The 18,751-nt window shown below is 36.3% G+C and overlaps 1 protein-coding gene across 1 annotated transcript; it reads right to left on the bottom strand.

Moving 5' to 3' along the window:
• Positions 1–236: 236 nt before the first annotated feature.
• Positions 237–4,658, bottom strand: ppp1r3ca (protein phosphatase 1, regulatory subunit 3Ca). Its single transcript, XM_080037418.1, has 2 exons — positions 4,481–4,658; positions 237–2,561 (listed from the first exon to the last, which is right to left on the bottom strand). The coding sequence occupies exons 1-2, from the start codon at positions 4,492–4,494 to the stop codon at positions 1,475–1,477; spliced, it is 1,101 nt and encodes a 366-aa protein (XP_079893544.1). The 5' UTR covers positions 4,495–4,658; the 3' UTR covers positions 237–1,474.
• Between the last annotated feature and the right edge of the window lie 14,093 nt (positions 4,659–18,751).

Raw genomic sequence — 18,751 nt, 5'->3', positions numbered from 1 at the left:
GTAGTGTGTATATACAAGGGATAACCTTTTAAAACAAGAATGGTAAATTTAAAAAATAAAAAAATAATTCAAATGAATGCAGTAAGTTGAATATTTCCATATTTAAGTTGAACATTTAACCCCATTTACCTGCAGTGTCTTAACTTAATATTAGATTTGGTTGTAGTGTGTATGGAAAAAATAAAATGGCTACCTAGTACCTACATTTTAAAACAAGAATGGTCAGGAGACATGAACATTATAGCACAAATATAGAAATTTATTTCTGAAAGAGAAACATGGTGCATGACAGCAAAACACAAAACACCTTCAAGTGAAACACAAAATGCTGGGGGCAATTGACTTCTTCTTAACAGTAAAAAGAGAAAAGAAAAAAAAAATATTATTTTCCCAAAATATCTCAATTTCGGAAAAAAAAATCTCAATTCCAGCCAAACATACTCATCATCATATAATTGCACTTTTGTGTTGAAGATAAAATCAAGCAAAACATTCGAACTTTACACATCAACATCCTTCCCTTCTTGACATAACCGTAACCATGTACACACATTTCCTGTTTCCATTCGACCAATCACGTGCAGCGTACACACACATAGATAGCAGCTCACTCACATACTTAACAAACTCAACTCAAAATCACATTACATCATCCAAATACTTTATTACTTTATTTCTTTTCATCTGACAGATATGTGCAATAGGCCTATAATACATGAAGAGGGGGGGGGGGGATAAAAGGATGCATGACTCAAATTTTTTCAAGAAAATCAAGGCCATTTTTGAAATCATGTATTTTTAAATTAATCTCTCTGGAGGTATAGGTGCAAGAAAAAAAAAAAAAAAAAAAAGTTTAGTGTGCATTTTCTTCCCATATAAAATGAATTTGCTGTTTCATTTTTTTAGGATGTATTTTGTCCACATGCACTCCTCATACTCGTACCTTCAATATGAAGGACTTAAGCCAGCTCCGTTATCCACTATACTTCTTTTAGTTTTTTCCACAGACATCACATTGAGAAGGGCCAACTCAATCAGTGCATCTTCCACACAAACAGTAGTTTGTGTGGAAGATGTGGGGGCAGGAACTAAGAAAAGGCACAATGATATTTTACAAAAGTGTGAAAAAAATTGTGAAAAATTATCATTTCAACCCATTTTTTTTTTTAATCCCTTGTACTCCAACCATAAACCTCACATCATCAAGTAGCTCAGCTGACCATATAACAGCAAATAAGCATGTCAGTTGAGCATAAGTCAAGGTATCTCGCTTTTTTCTTTGCTTAAAAAAAAAAAAAAAAAAAAAAATTGAAAGTTGTTTGCTTTTTCTTTGAGTTGGTGACTGAGAGTCCAATCTGAGCTCACAAACCCCACATCCGGCCTCACACCGAATGCCCTTTTTCGTGGGATCCGCTATCTTTATACATTTTCTTTGTCAAACATTCAAGTTTAGACTTAAATGTTATAGTGTGTCTCACCAGTAAGGCACTGCGCTATCGATCTGACCCCAGCTTTGCCAACCGGGGAAAAGTCCACTGGACATTCGCGGACTTCCGAACTGGTCGAAATCCAACTCGAGCACTTTCACTCCACCGCCGATGCAATTTTTCTGGTGCTCTGAGATTTTCTTCTGCTCGACCGGACTCTGGTTCATCATCATGGGTTTGTTCACATCCTCCCCGTTCCAGCCCACGTGCTTGAGGACATAGTTCTTGCCGTCGTTATTGTCCCAAAAAATCTGGTCCTTGACTGTGAAGCAGATGCAAAACTCCACGCGATTCTCCGGCGGGATTTGCGCGGGCATTTCCAGGACGAAGGCGAAAGTGTCCGAGTCCTGGCAGCTGTAGATGTTATTCATAAAGGTGCACTCGACGTCCGTGAAACTGACCCACGAGTCGAAGGTAGCCCGCAACTTCACCGCCTTCTCGAACCCGATGTTACGAACTTTAACGGTACCGGTCAGGGATCGTTCCTGCAGCGAACAGTTCTCAAGACAAACGGAATTCTGAATCAAGCGGTTCCGGAAGTCCAAGTAGTCGGCGGAGGGTTGTTTGAAATCGAGCGCTAGGCTACGCACCGAGCTAATCTTAAGATCCATTGTGGCTTGTTCCAGGTCGGACATATCAAACTGCAAGTCCTCCATGATTCCACAACCGCCGCCGCCGCCACGCTTGTTGATGTTTTGATACGGCTCATCGTCAAATTTCGAAAAGACGTGAATGGCCGTGAGTGACATGCCCTTAGTGTCCGCGAAAACCACCCGTTTCTTGTCGGATTTGTTCCAAGCAACGCATTCGTTCCTTTCGTCAACATTTTTGCTCAGACACGGCCGTAAGGGTTTGTAGAGATCTTGTTGCTTCTTGTGGGAGGAGGTGTTGCGGGAAGCGGCGGTGACATTGTTGGACTGGTTGACGAGGTTTTTGGCCCTGTGCAGGTCTTCGTAGGAGCTGAGGAAGCCGCGGAGAGGAGGCGGAGAAGAGTGGCTGATGTAGAATCGCATGGCCATGTCCATTTGGATAACTGGGCCGGGCATCGCGGAGGGGCTGAAAGAGCGTAGGACACTGTAGGGAGGGAAAGAGAGAGAGATTTAGAATTTTGAAAAACTTTAATTTAAGTTGAACATTTAAACCTATTCCCTTGCAGTCTCTCAACTTAATATTAAGGGAGAGAGAGAGGTAGGGAGAGGCAGAGAGAGAGGGGTAGGGAGAGGGGGAGGGGAGAGAGAGAGAGGGGGAGGGAGAGAGGCCAAGGGAGAGGGGGGAAGAGAGGGAGAGAGAGAGATTTGATTTAGACATTTGAAAAACTTTTAGTTGTCTGTGTTTTTTTTCAACAATCAATGACCATTTTACAAAGAAAATCTTGAGTAAGACGGACATTTAAAATAAATGAAAAAAATCAGCTTCATTAAAACACAGATGGAGAGAGAGGGGGGAGGTAGGGAGAGGGAGAGAAGAGAGAGTAGGAAATGTGAGGGAGACAGAGCAAGAGAGGGAGGGAGAGAGAGAGACAGAGCAAGAGAGAGGTAGAGGGAGAGAGAGAGAGGAGAAACTTTGAGGGAGGGGGGAAGAGAGAGAGTGAGAGTGAGTGGACAGATTAGAACATTGGGTACTCAGCAGTTTTTTCAGAAAGCAGCCTCACTTTTTCTGACTTTTTGTAAAGTTCTGGTTGGACTAAACTTATCATTTAAACTAGATTCCAATACTTTGCCATATTGACACAATGAAAATAAACCAAAGTTGTGCTTGTGGGTTTTATGCTCAACTATGCAGATCAAATTTAAACATTTACTTCAAATTAGAGAACAGGGCTTTGTAAAAGTTTTAGATTGATCGATTATTTTGACTTTTAGAAAGTTCTGGGTCGAAGAAATTTGTGATTTTTGCAACTAGTAAGAACTTTGATGAGATACTTTTGCAATAATCGACAGAGCATTGAAATTTCAATAGGGCTTGTTGTTTTATAATGGCTCAACTGTGCAGATACACATTTTTACTTTTCTTGATATCAAAATCAAGGGCACAAAAAAAGTGATACACATTTTCATTCTTTATGTTTAACTTGTGTATTTTTAGCTTTTTTACCTTGAAATAAATTATGATCAAACATTTTTTATCCCAATTCTAAAACATGACACTTCTCACTTTTGCATAAAACAACTTAACAAAAGTAAAGGCTTAAGATGGATCACTTTTCTGACTTTAAAAACAGTTCTGGGTTGATTTATTTATTACTTATGCAATAATCAAGACGCCCCAACAATTTGCAATTGTTTCGCACGGTGAAAATAAAGTTAAATTGTAGGGATGTTCTGATTGCGTGTCAGCTGGTAGGCCTACTGGCTTTTCTGCTTTTCTAAAACTGCATGGTCCTGTCGTCACACCCCTTTTCTTTCCTGCACGTATCCTTAGCCTCGTTTGAGATGTCGCCGTCTTGCTAAGACCTGCGCAATTATGACGCTCGTCTTGCTGAGCGCACAGCATTAATGCAGCATTTTTGTTGTGCGCTCAGCAAGACGCGCGGCATAGTTGCGCAGGTCTGAGCAAGACGGCTCCAAGTCGAACGAGGCTCTTTTCTCTCTCTCTCTCTCCGTCCATGCTCAGGGCATGGACTGTTCTCAACTCAGGAGATTTTCTAGGCTAGGAATGCACCAATTGCAATTTTTGCAGAAAATGTTTATAATTTAAATTAGTCGAGGACGGTTTATTTTATTTTGTAAACAGTTAAACGTTTTATAAAACAAAATTGAACCTCCTTCCACAGTAACTCGGATGTCATCCAATAGTCCCGTTGCCAAATGCTTTAAAATTGTGCTTGAAGTTGAATAATGGCTAAAACTATCCAATATTTCATGAAATCCAACATCTTTCCCACAAAACAAAAGTACACAATACAATTCGTCCACTTTTTATGTTTCCGAACCACATACGTCACTTTTGCAACACAAAAAAAAGTTTAACCAAAAACTTAAAACGATCCTTACCTTGCAGCACTCATGGAAAATGAAAAATAAACGGTTCCAGAGATTGAAAAAAGCCTTGAAAGAAGTGTGTTAAGAACCGATCAACTTTTTAGTTCTACAACCGCATGCCCTGTCGCAGTTACACCCCCTTTTCTTTTCTTTCTTCCCAGTAGCCCACCGGTCTGCCTTCTCTCTCTTCCTGCTTCTCACTGCCTGCTCTGCTCTCCAACCCAGGAGATTTCAAGTGCCACATAGAGATAATTTGCATATCCAGTCATGTGGTCCGTGAAACAGCCAATGAGAAGAGAGTGGGATCCCCTGGTAACCAATGAAATGCGAGCTTGAAGTTGGCTGCATGCCGGCTGATAGGGGAGTGTCACCCGCATGGCTGTAATGGTGTGTGTGTGTGTGTGTGTGTGTGTGTGTGTGTGTGTGTGTGTGTGTGTGTGTGTGTGTGTGTGTGTGTGTGTGTGTGTGTGTGTGTGTGTGTGTGTGTGTGCGTGCGTGCGTGCGTGCGTGCGTGCGTGCGTGTGTGTGTGTGTGATGGTTGGAATGCCTCGGTGTCTTATTTGAGTAGCATGACAGACCCCTACTGGCGCTTAGATGATTTTCACATTAGTCACTCTCTGCTGTAAACTGCTGCATAAAGCTGCTCTGGCCCTTCCCTGACATTACAGGGATTCCCACAACACAGCCACTGCCCAAGTGACTGGGCAGAAAGGATAAAGTGTATCCTTTCTGTGACCCATTAGACTTTTGGTATCAGTTTAATATAAGTAAATAAGTAAGTAAGAGGGTAAGTAAGTAAGTAAGTAAGTAAGTAAGTAAGTAAGTAAATAAGGAAGGAAGTAAGAAGCAAAGGTAAGTAAGTAAGGCTTTATTTATTTAGCACTTACAACGTGCTCCACACACAAAATGTAAGTGAAAGAGAAATACAAAAAGTAAAATCAAAGGCAATTTTATTATAGAACAAAAAATGAAAAGAAAAAAACAATCAAATTGACATTAAAAACACAACACGTATGTATGTCCCTGCAAGGCCAAAAATGATACAAAATATGCTATATCAAAAGATTTCAGTTAAAATACATGTTTTAACTTGTTTAGCTTAAGGCAATACACTGCATGTGAACAGGGTAATGTGTTTAACCTTATAGATGTCATCATGAAACCCCACCAGTTGATTACTGACATTAAAACAATTATTTTTTGTATTACAATTTTTTCAGAAATGTTGGAATAAATATGCAAATTTGGCAATATCTTACTGATTATGAATACATTTGCTTCTCTTCAAACATCTAACTGTTGGATAACTCCAGAGCTAAAATATTTATTTCATTTTGACAACATAGTAGTGTCCAAAGTTTTTACCGATCAGATTTCGGATACAGCCCCATTTAATTTTATATATATATAAAAAAAAAAATACTATGCACAGGTCTAAAGAATGCATTTTCAAGCGTCATATTTTTTTAAATAAATTGTACCACAAATTAGGCAATCGACAACATATAAACAACTCCTTTTGTGATAACCTTCAGAATAGTGCTAAGAATGATTATGGAATGTTTAGTTGATGTAAGTGCTTTAGAAGTTGAGATTTTGAATGTGTGAAGAATTGACGCCATTGACTGAGATATAGTGATGTTTGCACTAATGTGAACAGTTGACCTAATGGGATTTATCTGATGGCCTTTTAACACCTTGTATATCAATGCATTGATCAAGTAAATGGTAAATGGGCTCCATTTATGTAGCGCCTTTCCCTGTTTGTTTACAGACTCAAAGCGCTTTACATTGTTTTGTACACATTCACCCAATCACAGTGGACGACCGAACCGCCCTACACACTTCACCACTGTGTTATACTCAACAACACTAATCAAAACAAAATACATTTGATATGGAAACACTTTTTCTAGTTACTGAAGATACATACTCGTGTCAAATGTCCCTTACAACATTACATTACATTTCATTAATCGGCTCATTTATAAAGTGGCTTGAAAAAGTATTCATACCCCTTGAACTTTTCCACATTTTGTCAAATCACAACCACACACGTACATTTATTTTATTGGGATTTCATGTGATAGACCAACACAAAGTGGCGCATAATTGTGAAGTGGAATGAAAAAGGAATATGATTTAGATTTTTTTTTATAAATAAAAAACTGAAAAGTGTGGCGTGCAAAAGTATTCAGCCCCCCTGAGTCAATACGTTGTAGAACCACCTATCGCAATAACAGCTCCAAGTCTATTTGGGTATGTCTCTACCAGCTTTGTACATCTACAGACTGACATTTTTGCCCGTTCATCTTTGCAAAATAGCTCAAGCTTCAGATTCAGCATCAGATTGGATGGAGAGCGTCTGTCAAAAGCAATTTTCAAGTCTTTCCAGATATTCTCAATTGGATTTAGGTCTGGACTTTGACTGGGCCATTCTAACACATGACTATGCTTTGATCTAAACCATTCCATTGTAGATATGGCTGTATGTTTAGGGTTGTTGTCCTCATTGAAGGTGAACCTCCACCCAGTCTCAAGTCTTTTGCAGACTCTAACAGGTTTTCTGCCCTGTATTTGGCTCAATCCATCTTCCCATCAACTCTAACCTGCTTCCTCTTCCCTGCTGAAGAACAGGACCCCCACAGCATGATGCTGCCACCACCATGTTTCACGGTAGGGATGGTGTGTTCAGGGTGATATGCAGTGTGTGTTTTCTGCCACACATTGCATTTTGCATTATGGCCAAAAACTTAAATGTTGTTCTCATCTGACCAGAGCACCTTCCTAAGTTTCTGGCCTAAATGCAAAATGCAATGTGTGGCAGAAAACTCACACTGAACACACCATCCTTACCGTGAAACATGGTGGTGGCAGCATCATGCTGTGGGGGTCCTGTTCTTCAGCAGGGAAGGGAAAACTGGTTAGAGTTGATGGGAAGATGGATTGAGCCAAATACAGGGCAGAAAAACCTGTTAGAGTCTGCAACTGACTTGAGACTGGGGTGAAAGTTCACCTTCCAGCAGGACAACTACCCTAAACATACAGCCATATCTAATGGAATGGTTTAGATCAAAGCATAGTCATGTGTTAGAATGGCCCAGTCAAAGTCCAAACCTAAATACAATTGAGTATTAGTTATCTGGAAAGACTTGAAAATTGCTGTTCACAGACACTTTCCATCCAATCTGACGCTGAATCTAAAGCTTGAGCTATTTTGCAAAGAAGAATGGGCAACAATGTTAGTCTGTAGATGTACAAAGCTGGTAGAGAAATACCCCAATAGACTTGGAGCTGTAATTGCAGCGATAGGTGTTTCTACAACGTATTGACTCACAGGGGCTGAATACTTTTGCACGCCACACTTTTCAGTTTTTTATTTATAAAAAAAATGTAAAACCATGTTTCATTTTCATTCCACTTCACAATTATGTGGCACTTTGTGTTGTTCTATCACATGAAATCCCATTAAAATAAATATACGTGTGTGTGGTTCATACGTGACAAAATTTGGAAAAGTACAATGGGTATGAATACTTTTTCAAGTAACTGTATATGGAGAAAATTTGTTATGCGATTTCAGGGAAAGCAGTTTAAACAGATATGTCAGCCTTTCCTTGACTATATAACAGTACTGAAGGGACCTACATGACACCTTGTTGACTTTTTATTTTCTGTTTAACATTTGCCTTTAGTTTAAACAATGTCCTTAGAAAACTGTTAAGTAGAGTACGCCATGTTAGTTGTTTATTTTGTTTGCTTCTTTTATTCGCTTTTAAATGTTTTATAATGTGTTTTATGTATTCTAATCTTGCCCCTGTAAAGCACTTTGAGTGGCCTTGTGTCTGAATTGTGCTATATAAATAAACTTGCCTTGCCTTGCCTTTGTCTTGTTGTTTTTTCCAGTTGTCTGTGTGTGTTCTGTAAAAAAAAATCCAAAAATGAAATAATTAAAAAAAAAATCACGTAAATACAGCAAGCAATTAGCTTCAAATATCATATACATTTTCAAAGTGCTTACATGCATAACAAATAAATGCAACTTTTCGTTTGTATTTCTTTTTAAATTATTTTAAGTGTTCCTTTCTCTTGCTCTCAGTTGTTGCTGTTGTTACAGATAATCTATTTTTAAAGTTCTATTTACTTAATAGATTTTTTTCAGCGGTGGGTTAAACATTATCCCGAGAACATCAAAGTCAGCATTATTTGGCAAACGCAGGCCGGTTAAAAACAAAGGGAAAAATGTTCAACAAATGCCAAAAATGTGTAAAATTCCCTGTACATTTGTCATTGTAATTTGAGTATCAGAATCAACTATTTCTGAGCTGATAAAGGCAATTTTTTAATATTTTATACGAAGGGTTTTTCCCTGATACGCGCAATCCTACTGTGAACCTCTGACTCACTTGCAAAGGGACTTTAGACTAGAGCACGCCACTTTCACATGGTCACTCACACACACACACACACACACACACACACACACACACACACACACACACACACACACATGGTCGTAAAGACAATATTTATCACCGCCTCGTCTGCCTGACTCAGGGTTATGAGCAAGATTGCATCAGGATAAATTCTTTATTTATTTTGCAGCTTACACAGCCAAGGGAATTCAAAAGTGATGGTAATAAAACAATATGGTGATATGGTTTATGGAGACCTTACTAATATTTGTATCCAATTTTATTAAAAATGTTTAAACTTTTATTTAATTGACTTAACTTTACTTTAAAAATAAATATTTTTTCGTATAATTTGTTTATTTTTGTTTATTAATTCTCTTTTCTTAATTGAGTTCAATTGATTGTGTTACATTTGTTTATATTATTAGATATTTATTTATTCTTCTTGATAGTAGCTTTTTACAAAGAGCAATCCTCACATGGCCTCATTGCATCAGAATACAATCTTTGTTTATTTAGCAGCATGTGCAGCCAAGTGAATTAAACAGTTATGGTAATGAAAGGTTAACAATAAACTTTAAAACTGATATATTATGGTGTATAGAGAACCTACTAATGTATTAATCGAATTTTATTCAGATTTTAAGTGACTTTTATTTAATTTATTTAACTTGAATTTAAAAATATTTTTTTTGTCTTAATTTAATTTATATTTATTCATTTATTCTTCTTGATAGTAGCTTTTTACAAAGAGCAGTCCTCACATGACCTCAGGATTGCATCAGAATACAATCTTTGTTTATTTGGCAGCATGTGCAGCCAAGTTAATTCAACAGTTATGGTAATGAAAGGTTAACAATGCATTTTAAAACTGATATATTATGGTGTATAGAGAACTTACTAATATATGTATCCAATGTTATTTATATTTTAATTGATTTTTATTTCATTTATTTACCTTTACTTAAAAAATAAATATTTTTGTGTATAATTTGTGTATTTTTATTTATTAATTATCTTATAGGGGAGAGTGGCCTAAATTGTGCCGGTGGGGAAGTTGTGTCACCCCTTGTTTCTAGAAAACCGTGGAGGAAATTGGAAATGTGACCACATATTTAAGAAGAGCCATCCATTTGACTCATCCTGTAAAGAAGGGAGACACAAGGAATAAGATAAAAGGAATAAAGACATTTACGCTCAAAAAACAGTTTTTTGCCTTTCAAAGTAACATTTTCATGATCAGGGTTTTTTGATTATTGTGTCTGAACAATTATAGACAAGTTTGAAAACATTTGATGCATGTTTTAGTGCTTAAGTATGCTACACTTTGAGTCTATACAGTTAGCACAATGTCAGCCCTAAACTGCTGCATCATGCTTATTATCCAAAATTCTGGGATTGGGGTGATTTGTGCCAAAGGGCCTAGGTGAGTTATAAGTAAGTAAGTAAGTCAAATGTATTTATAAAAGCACATTTATGACAGTTTGCACTGTCCAAAGTGCTGTACATAGTGCATTCAGTAGGTAAACAATGAAGGTAAAATAACAATAACAGAAATAAAAGACATAAAGCCCATACATCCGCATATAAACAAAGATAGTAGTGCCGAGGTAAGATAGTTAATGGGGAGGAAAAGCCAGGGTGTACATATGGGTTTTAAGCCTTGATTTAAAGGCAGAAATGTAGAGGGAATCACATTTGTCAGGTGGCAGTTGGTTCCACAAGCACGGAGCAACTAGTGCAAAGTACATTTCTGAGAGTTGTGCCAGTGGCATGGCTGTATACGCTGGTCACCAAAAGAAAGTGATTGTCTACAGTAGCTCAGAAGAGACTGACATCTCCATTCCACTTCACAACACCACTGACAAGAGTTCAGATGGCCAGAAAGATGATAATGGTGACTTTGTCATTGTGAGCTTTGCAGGCAAAACCACCTAGATCTGCTAGGCCTTGTTTAAGAAAATTGTCCTTCAATCTTTGTAAAATATTTACTTTATTTACTTTAAATAAACCTTAAATAAGTGATTGTCTTATGGATTTGTCTTACATTACAGTTTATGAGATATATATCAATGGCACAATTTACCTCATGGTATTCTCTCTTGTGGCACAACTTACACCACACCGGGCCAAGTTGTGCCACTAGACAACTTTTTTTTCCGAAAGCTATATTTCTTAAACAGTTTATTCCAGATCCAAAGTTTTTATTGCCAGGGATGCACAACATCCTGAAATATATGTACACATTTGAGTTGGAGACATAACTGTCAAGGCCTCACTTTAAAATCACTTTGAGTAAAAAGTGGCACAACTTAGGCCACTCTCCCCTATTAATTGAGTTTAATTGATTTTATTACATTTCTTTATATTATTACATATTTCTTTATTTCTTTATCTATTCATTCATATCATATCTTATTACCAAAATCAATCCCAACATGGCCTCAGGATTGCATCAGAATTATTTATTTAGCAGCGTGAGCAGCCAAGTGAATTCAACAGTTATAAAAGGTTAATGATACACTTTAAAACTGAGATATTATGGTTAATACAGACCTTACTATTCTATGTATCCAATTTAATTTAAATTTAATTGCATTTCATTAAGCTTTTAGTTGAATTTATTTGAATTTATTAGACTTAACTCATTTGTATTTATTTATTCTGGTCTTTCTATAACTTAATTTATATTTTTATCTAGGCTGATAATTTAATATCACTCACGCTATTTTAATTTAACTTTTCTTTACTTAAATTTAACTGTTCTTTACTTTAATTGAACTTGCATTTATTTATTACATCTATGTGTATCTTGGCTTTTAATTGAATTTATGTTATTATTACTTCACTTTGTGCTACCTTTTTTGCGTATGAAAAGTGCTCTTCAAAAAAAGTTTGATTTGATTACTACATAGTTTCTTTAGGAACATATAAAATGTCATATTACACTTAGAAAAATTATGTTGTTTCACATCAAATTTAGCCTTTTTTTGCACGTGTATTGCTTCTGTGAAACTTTTATGTTTACCTTTAGATTGTGTGTGTGTGTGTGTGTGTGTGTGTTTGTGTGTGAGGCCATGATTGATGAAAGATTTCCAATATATTGGTCGTTTTCGCTCCTTGATCTTCAACGATCTATCATGCTCTGTTCACGTGATAATTCCAAAGTAGAAGTCTTTGATTTAAAAATAAAACAAAGGTTAAACAAACAAACTAAAGTGAGGGTAATCAAGTTGGGATGACTTCAAGAAACAAAGGTTCACGTTGACAGTGCATTGGAGAACAGTGACATTACAGAATGTTAGATTATTGTATGTGTGTGTGTGTGAGTGTGTGTGTGATTACTCTCTCTCACAAAAAGTTACATCAGTCTGTTGCAGTGTGGTGTAAACGGAGGCCGATTAAAATTGGGATGACCTCATGAAACACAGGTTAACTATGGCTGCGTTCGAAAAGCCCTACTAACGTCCTATTCATACTAAAAGCCCTACTAACGTCCTATTCATACTAAAAGCCCTACTAACGTCCTACTCATACTAAAAGCCCTACTAACATCCTACTCATACTAAAAGCCCTACTAATGTCCAACTCATACTAAAATCCCTACTAACGTCCTACTCATACCAAAAGCCCTACTAACGTCCTACTCACACTAAAAGCCCTACTAACGTCCTACTCATACTCATTTTGACACCAATTTGAGTTTTTTTTTTGGTTCTTTATTGCTTCTGTATACTTCAGTGTAAACAGTCCGACGAACCTCGAATACACAATGGATGGTTAAGTAGACAGTAAGTAGTATATACATGTTGAGTATGTAAGAGGGAGGACGTTAGTAGGGCTATTCCAACACAGTCTAAGGGTATGGAAGTTAGGATGACCTCATGAAACAAAGATTAACATTGACAGTGCATTGTAGAACAGTGGGGTTACAGATGTTAGATTACTGTCCCTCACAAGAAGTTACATCAGTCTGTTGCTGTGCTGAATGTATATGTATAGTGTGTATCAATGGATAGTTTTTTTTTATATTATTTTTTGGCATTTTCAAGCTTTACAGAATTGAAATGGGGAGACACAGAGAGAGAGAGAGAGAGAGAGAGAGAGAGAGAGAGAGAGAGAGGGGGGATGACCTGCAGTAAAGGTCCACGGGTCGGATTTGAACCCGCGACCACTGCAACGAAGGCCAGAGCCAATATGGTACACGCTCTATCCACTACGCCACCAGAGCGCCCCAATCAGTGGATAGTTAAATGTGTTATTGTTGGAGTTTGTTAATTGGAGAATTCCCCTTTTTAAATGAGCACCTTGAGCAATAATGTTTCTGATGAACAGCAATGAGCACTGGGCTATTTTATAACCAATTAATCGTATTGTAATATTGTCTACTCCCTTTTATTTTTGAATCATCTCATAATCATGAAAACAAAAGGCCCTGGTAAGTTTCCTGGACGTAAGAATTTCCATATGGGAGATAGCGACCCTAACCATAGAGGAAATTAATGGAATTCAATGTAAATAGCCCCCCCCCCCCAAAAAAAAAATATCTATTTCTCTTCATCCAAGAATTATGAAGAGAACCTAACCCTGACCCTAACCCTAGAGGAAATTAATGGAATTCAATGTAAATAGCCACCCCCCCCCAAAAAAAGAAAAAATATATATTTCTCTTCATCCAAGAATTAAATCCTTTGGTGGATGAAGAGAAATAGATTTTTTTTAACAATAATGCAAGAAAAGTAAAGAGAAAATTATAAAAAAATAATAATGCATTATAAAAATATACAAATAATTCAACCATTAAAAAAAAATCGTGACCATGAAGTAAAAATCTGAAAATTATTAAAAAAACAATAAAAAAAAACATTATAAACATGAATTAGTTAAAAATGTTACTGTTTCAGCACTGTCCTTAACCTATTTATTTTAGCAGGGGGTTACGTGGGGTTGAGTCCCTAAATGCAATGGGGCAAAATACAGGTAAACACTCAGGTAATTATTGCACAACAACGCAATTCAGTATAACATTAAATACAGACAATAATGCAAGAAAAATAAAGTAAAAAAATAGATACAGTACATAAAAATAATGCATTACAAAAATATGCAAATAATTAAATCATTTACAGAAATTGTGAGCATAATATACAAATCTGAAAATGATAAAAAATAAATAAAAAATAAACATGAATTAGTTAAAAAGGTTACTGTTTCAGCACTGTCCTTAACCTACTTATTTTAGCAGGGGGTTACATGAGGTTGTATCCCATAATGCAATGGGGCAAAATACAGGTAAACACTCAACACAGGTTAACAGGTCATACAAACAAAACATTAAGTATTAACATGTATAATAACTTAAACAATTATTATTATTATTATTATTATTATTATTATTATTATTATTATTATTATTATTATTATTATTATTATTATTATTATTATTATTATTATTATGTTTTATCATAGTCAGTAAAAATAAGATAACAGTTATATTGTGTTATTATTATAATATTTAATTAAACATTTTAAAAATAATACAAAAAAAATAAAACGAATGAGCAGTAAAAACAAATACATAACTCAAATTATATAATTCATGTTCAAAAGGGATAGGAAGAAGTTGTGTTTTTAACATTGAAATTGAACTTTTTCTCTATACTCTATTTTGCTATTCAAATTCAGAGACCTTCACTGGCACATCAAGATGTCTGTGTGTACATATTGCTAAACCAGAAATCCAACATTTGTATTTACAAGTATTTACACAGTTTCATCATTGTGGCAATAAAAAAACAGGATGTCAAACAAAAAAATAATTTTGACCATGGACAAAATTGGCGATAATATAGTGTTGACAAAATTATCCGGCGGATGGAAATTAACTAGGTCACCTACTAAAGATCTGTACATAGTGGAAGAGCTTTGATGTAGTCTGTGTGTATTTCATTTAATGTTTTTTTATATTTTTTATTAATTTTATTTATTTATTTTATTATAATTTGTTGGTAGTTGTACTTTTATATGATATTTTTTAAATATATTTTTTTAAATGTTATTTTACTTTTTTATTTAATTAATATAGGGGAAGGTGGGGTGATTTGTTCATTTTGGAAGTTGCAAAACCCCTTGTTTCTAGAAAACCGTGGAAGAAATTGGAAATGTGACCACATATTTAAGAAGAGCCATCCATTTGACTCATCCTGTAAAGAAGGGAGACACAAGGAATAAGATATAAGCACATTTAAGCTCAAAAAACTGTGTTTTGCCTTTCAAAGTAAAATTTCCATGATCAAGGTTTTTCGATTATTGTGTCTGAACAATTATAGACACGTTTGAAAACATTTGACACATGTTTTAGTGCTTTGGTATGCTACACTTTGAGTCTATATAGTTAGCACAATGTCAACCCTAAATTGCTGCATCATGCCTATTATCCAAAATTCTGGGGATGGGGTGATTTGTGCGCAAGGGCCTGGGTGAGTTATAAGTAAGTAAGTAAGTAAAATGTATTTATAAAAGCACATTTATGACAGTTTGCACTGTCCAAAGTGCTGTACATAGTGCATTCAGTAGGTAAACAATGAAGGTACAATAACAATAACCAAAATAAAAGACGTAAAGCCCATACATCCACATAAACACAGATAGTAGTGCAGAGGTAAGATAGTTAATGGGGAGGAAACACCAGGGTGTACATATGGGTTTTGAGCCTTGATTTAAAGGCAGAAATGTAGGGGGAATCACATTTGTCAGGTGGCAGTTGGTTCCACAAGCACGGAGCAACTAGTGCAAAGTACATTTCTGAGAGTTGTGCCAGTGGCATGGCTGTATACGCTGGTCACCAAAAGAAAGTGATTGTCTACAGTAGCTCAGAAGAGAGTGACATCTCAATTCCACTTAACGACACCACTGATGAGAGTTCAGATGGCCAGAAAGATGATGATGGTGACTTTGTCATTGTGACACAATGACGCACAAATCACCCCACTACGTGGGGTGATTTGTGCGACAAGACAACTTTTTTTCCGAAAGCCATATTTCTTAAACAGTTTATTCCAGATCCAAAGTTTTTATTGCCAGGGATGCACAACATTCTGAAATATATGTACATATTTGAGTTGGAGACATAACTGTCAAGGCCTCACTTTAAAATCACTTTGAGTAAAAAGTTGCACAAATCACCCCACCTTCCCCTACTACATATTTTTCTAGTAACTCCCAATAATTTCTTATTTTTAAATATTTTTAAATATTTTTCCAATATCTGAAAGCTATAAGTACTATTTCATTTGTACATTTAGAAGTATTCACATAAATCAGAAATAAAACCATTACCACCTGGACTATCTGCTAAAATGCTTAGAATTGTGTGTATCTAATTCACCACTAGTCCAAAGAGCAACCCCATTTTTCTAATGTTATTGAAAATTGAAGCAGTTCAAGTAAAGTGAATGAGCTGAAATGGAACAAATGTAAGATATTGCACATTACATTGTGTATATTGCTTCTAATCTTGGCAGGACTGGCGTTCTCCAAATGGCATTTGTAGGGGAAAAAATAATAGATTTACAACTTTTAGGTTTTTTGCAACAAAAGAATAAATGCATTCATGTAACATCGAACACAATTTGCCGACTTGACATTGTTTGCATTATCAACATGGCGGCAGTAGATTCATTTTCATGGTAAGAAACCAATGTATGACCTAGTTCATATCCACAACACCATCGCCAGACAGGTTTCCCTCCTTGTCTCATGGTAACATTTTTATTTTATTTGACTTGTTGTATTTGATGCCAGAATGATGAAACTGTGTGTAAATACTTGTAAATACAAATGTTGAATTTCCAGTTTAGCAATATGTACACAGACATCATGGGTGTGCCAGTAATGGTTAAGGTGAGACACTGCACGTGAATGGGGTAACATTTAAAAAGAAAAAAAAAACTTTATTTATACAGGTAAATCCCATGAAGTCCGGATAATCTTTTTCAAAGGAGACCTCTACCCATTTACACGTTACCATGCACACACACATTCATACACCAATAGCAGGCTAATGAACTACAACATATGAACCTTCTGTAATAACCTTCAGAATAGTGCTGAGAATGCTTATGGAATGTTTAGTAAATGCAAGTGCTTAAGAAGTTGAGATTTTTGGGTCAGAGTATTGAGAAAAACATATAATGTTGAGATAATGGCCGTTAAAGATGGTTGTATAGGAGAAATATACAGACAGAAACAGGCAAGGTTTAGTCAAATAAACACCTAAATATACATGTTGGACCTTTGAGTTGTACTAGTGTGAAGTTTTTTTCAGTTAAACCTTGTGGGAATAAATTAACTGAAACTTCTCAATATTTACGTATTTAATAAAAGTAGATAAAACCAACAGAAATCAAAATTCGATTCAGCTGAAAATATGCAGTTAAATGTGTTTACATCTGTTACATCAGTTTAAGTGTCAACACACATACACTCAGTTGGTAAACACATTATAGAAAAACGTTTTTACATGTTAGGTCATAAAACAATTAAACTCTTAATGAACTCTTAGGAGCTGTTTTCCAAAAAACATTCTTTATTGCCCACCCCTTGTAAATGGTACTTCACTCTAGAAGAAGGTTTGCAACATTATACAATTCACAGATGTCTAAGTAAAACATCAGTGAAAATAATTCTCCCGTCACATTATGGAAGCAAAATAGACAAAAATCGCTAAATTGACCAGTGCTTGAAAAGCTATTTTTTTTTTGCCTGCAGTGTATTTTCAGATTATTATTTTTATTTAAATTTTTTATTTATACAGGTAAATCCCATTGAGACCAAATACTCTTTTGCAAGGGAGACCTGTTTTCCTTTCCCACATTACCATTCACACACACACATTGATACACCGATAGCAGGCTAACTATCGACATTCACACAAGGCAAGGTGGGTGAAGTGTCTTGCCCAAGGACACAACAACCATGACACAAGTGGCAGGGCGGGGATCGAACCTCCAACCCTTTGATCATCAGCCGACCCGCTCTACCAACTGAGCCACAGCCCAAATTGATTGATAGTAACACATGCTCCTACAGTTTGAAGTTGTTTACGACGGACTAAGAAACACTTTCAATTGTATTTTTAGCTCGTTGACCCAATTAATTTAACACATGGAAAGAATCACAAGTATTTCTAAATGCGTGTGTGTGTGTGTGTGTGTGTGTGTGTGTGTGTGTGTGTGTGTGTGTGTGTGTGTGTGTGTGTGTGTGTGTGGTATGTCTGATATTACACTCTTCTCTGCTATGCTGGTGGAAATTAGTGTCCCTAAATAACCTTCAAGGTGTCAACATCTTTCTCAATTGAGATCCAAGTCATGTGACGGTTTTCGGCAAATCACGTCGCTCGATCGTCTCCTGATCTGCTTTTATATTAGAGCCAAGTGGTTTATACAGTGTGCCAATGAACTGCCCGGAAACCCACACAAGAGCCATGAGCTAATAGTGTCATGGTCTCTGTGTGTGTGTGTGTGTGTGTGTGTGTGTGTGTGTGTGTGTGTGTGTGTGTGTGTGTGTGATTGTGTGACTGTGTGTGTGTAACTGTGGGTAAGTGTCACGGTGACCCGACTAGAGTGTATATGTGTGTGTGTGTGTCTATCTGTGTGGGTGTGTGTGTGTGTGTGTGTGTGTGTGTGTGTGTCTGTGTGTGTGTGTGTGTGTGTGTGTGTGTGTGTGTGTGTTAACCAAAGTGTCACAACCTTTCCTGTCATCTTCAGACCAATGGCTGAGCTTCTGTTGAAATGCTGACATTTCCAACTCTTTCATTTGATCACAAGCCTTGAGAAAATATTTGAAATGTCTGTCTGTCTGTCTGTCT

This window comes from Ammodytes marinus, assembly GCF_949987685.1.
Source record: "Ammodytes marinus genome assembly, chromosome: 11".
Lineage (NCBI taxonomy): Eukaryota > Metazoa > Chordata > Actinopteri > Uranoscopiformes > Ammodytidae > Ammodytes > Ammodytes marinus.
Note: the sequence above shows the minus strand (reverse complement) of the source record. Positions and strands in the feature narration are given on the sequence as shown.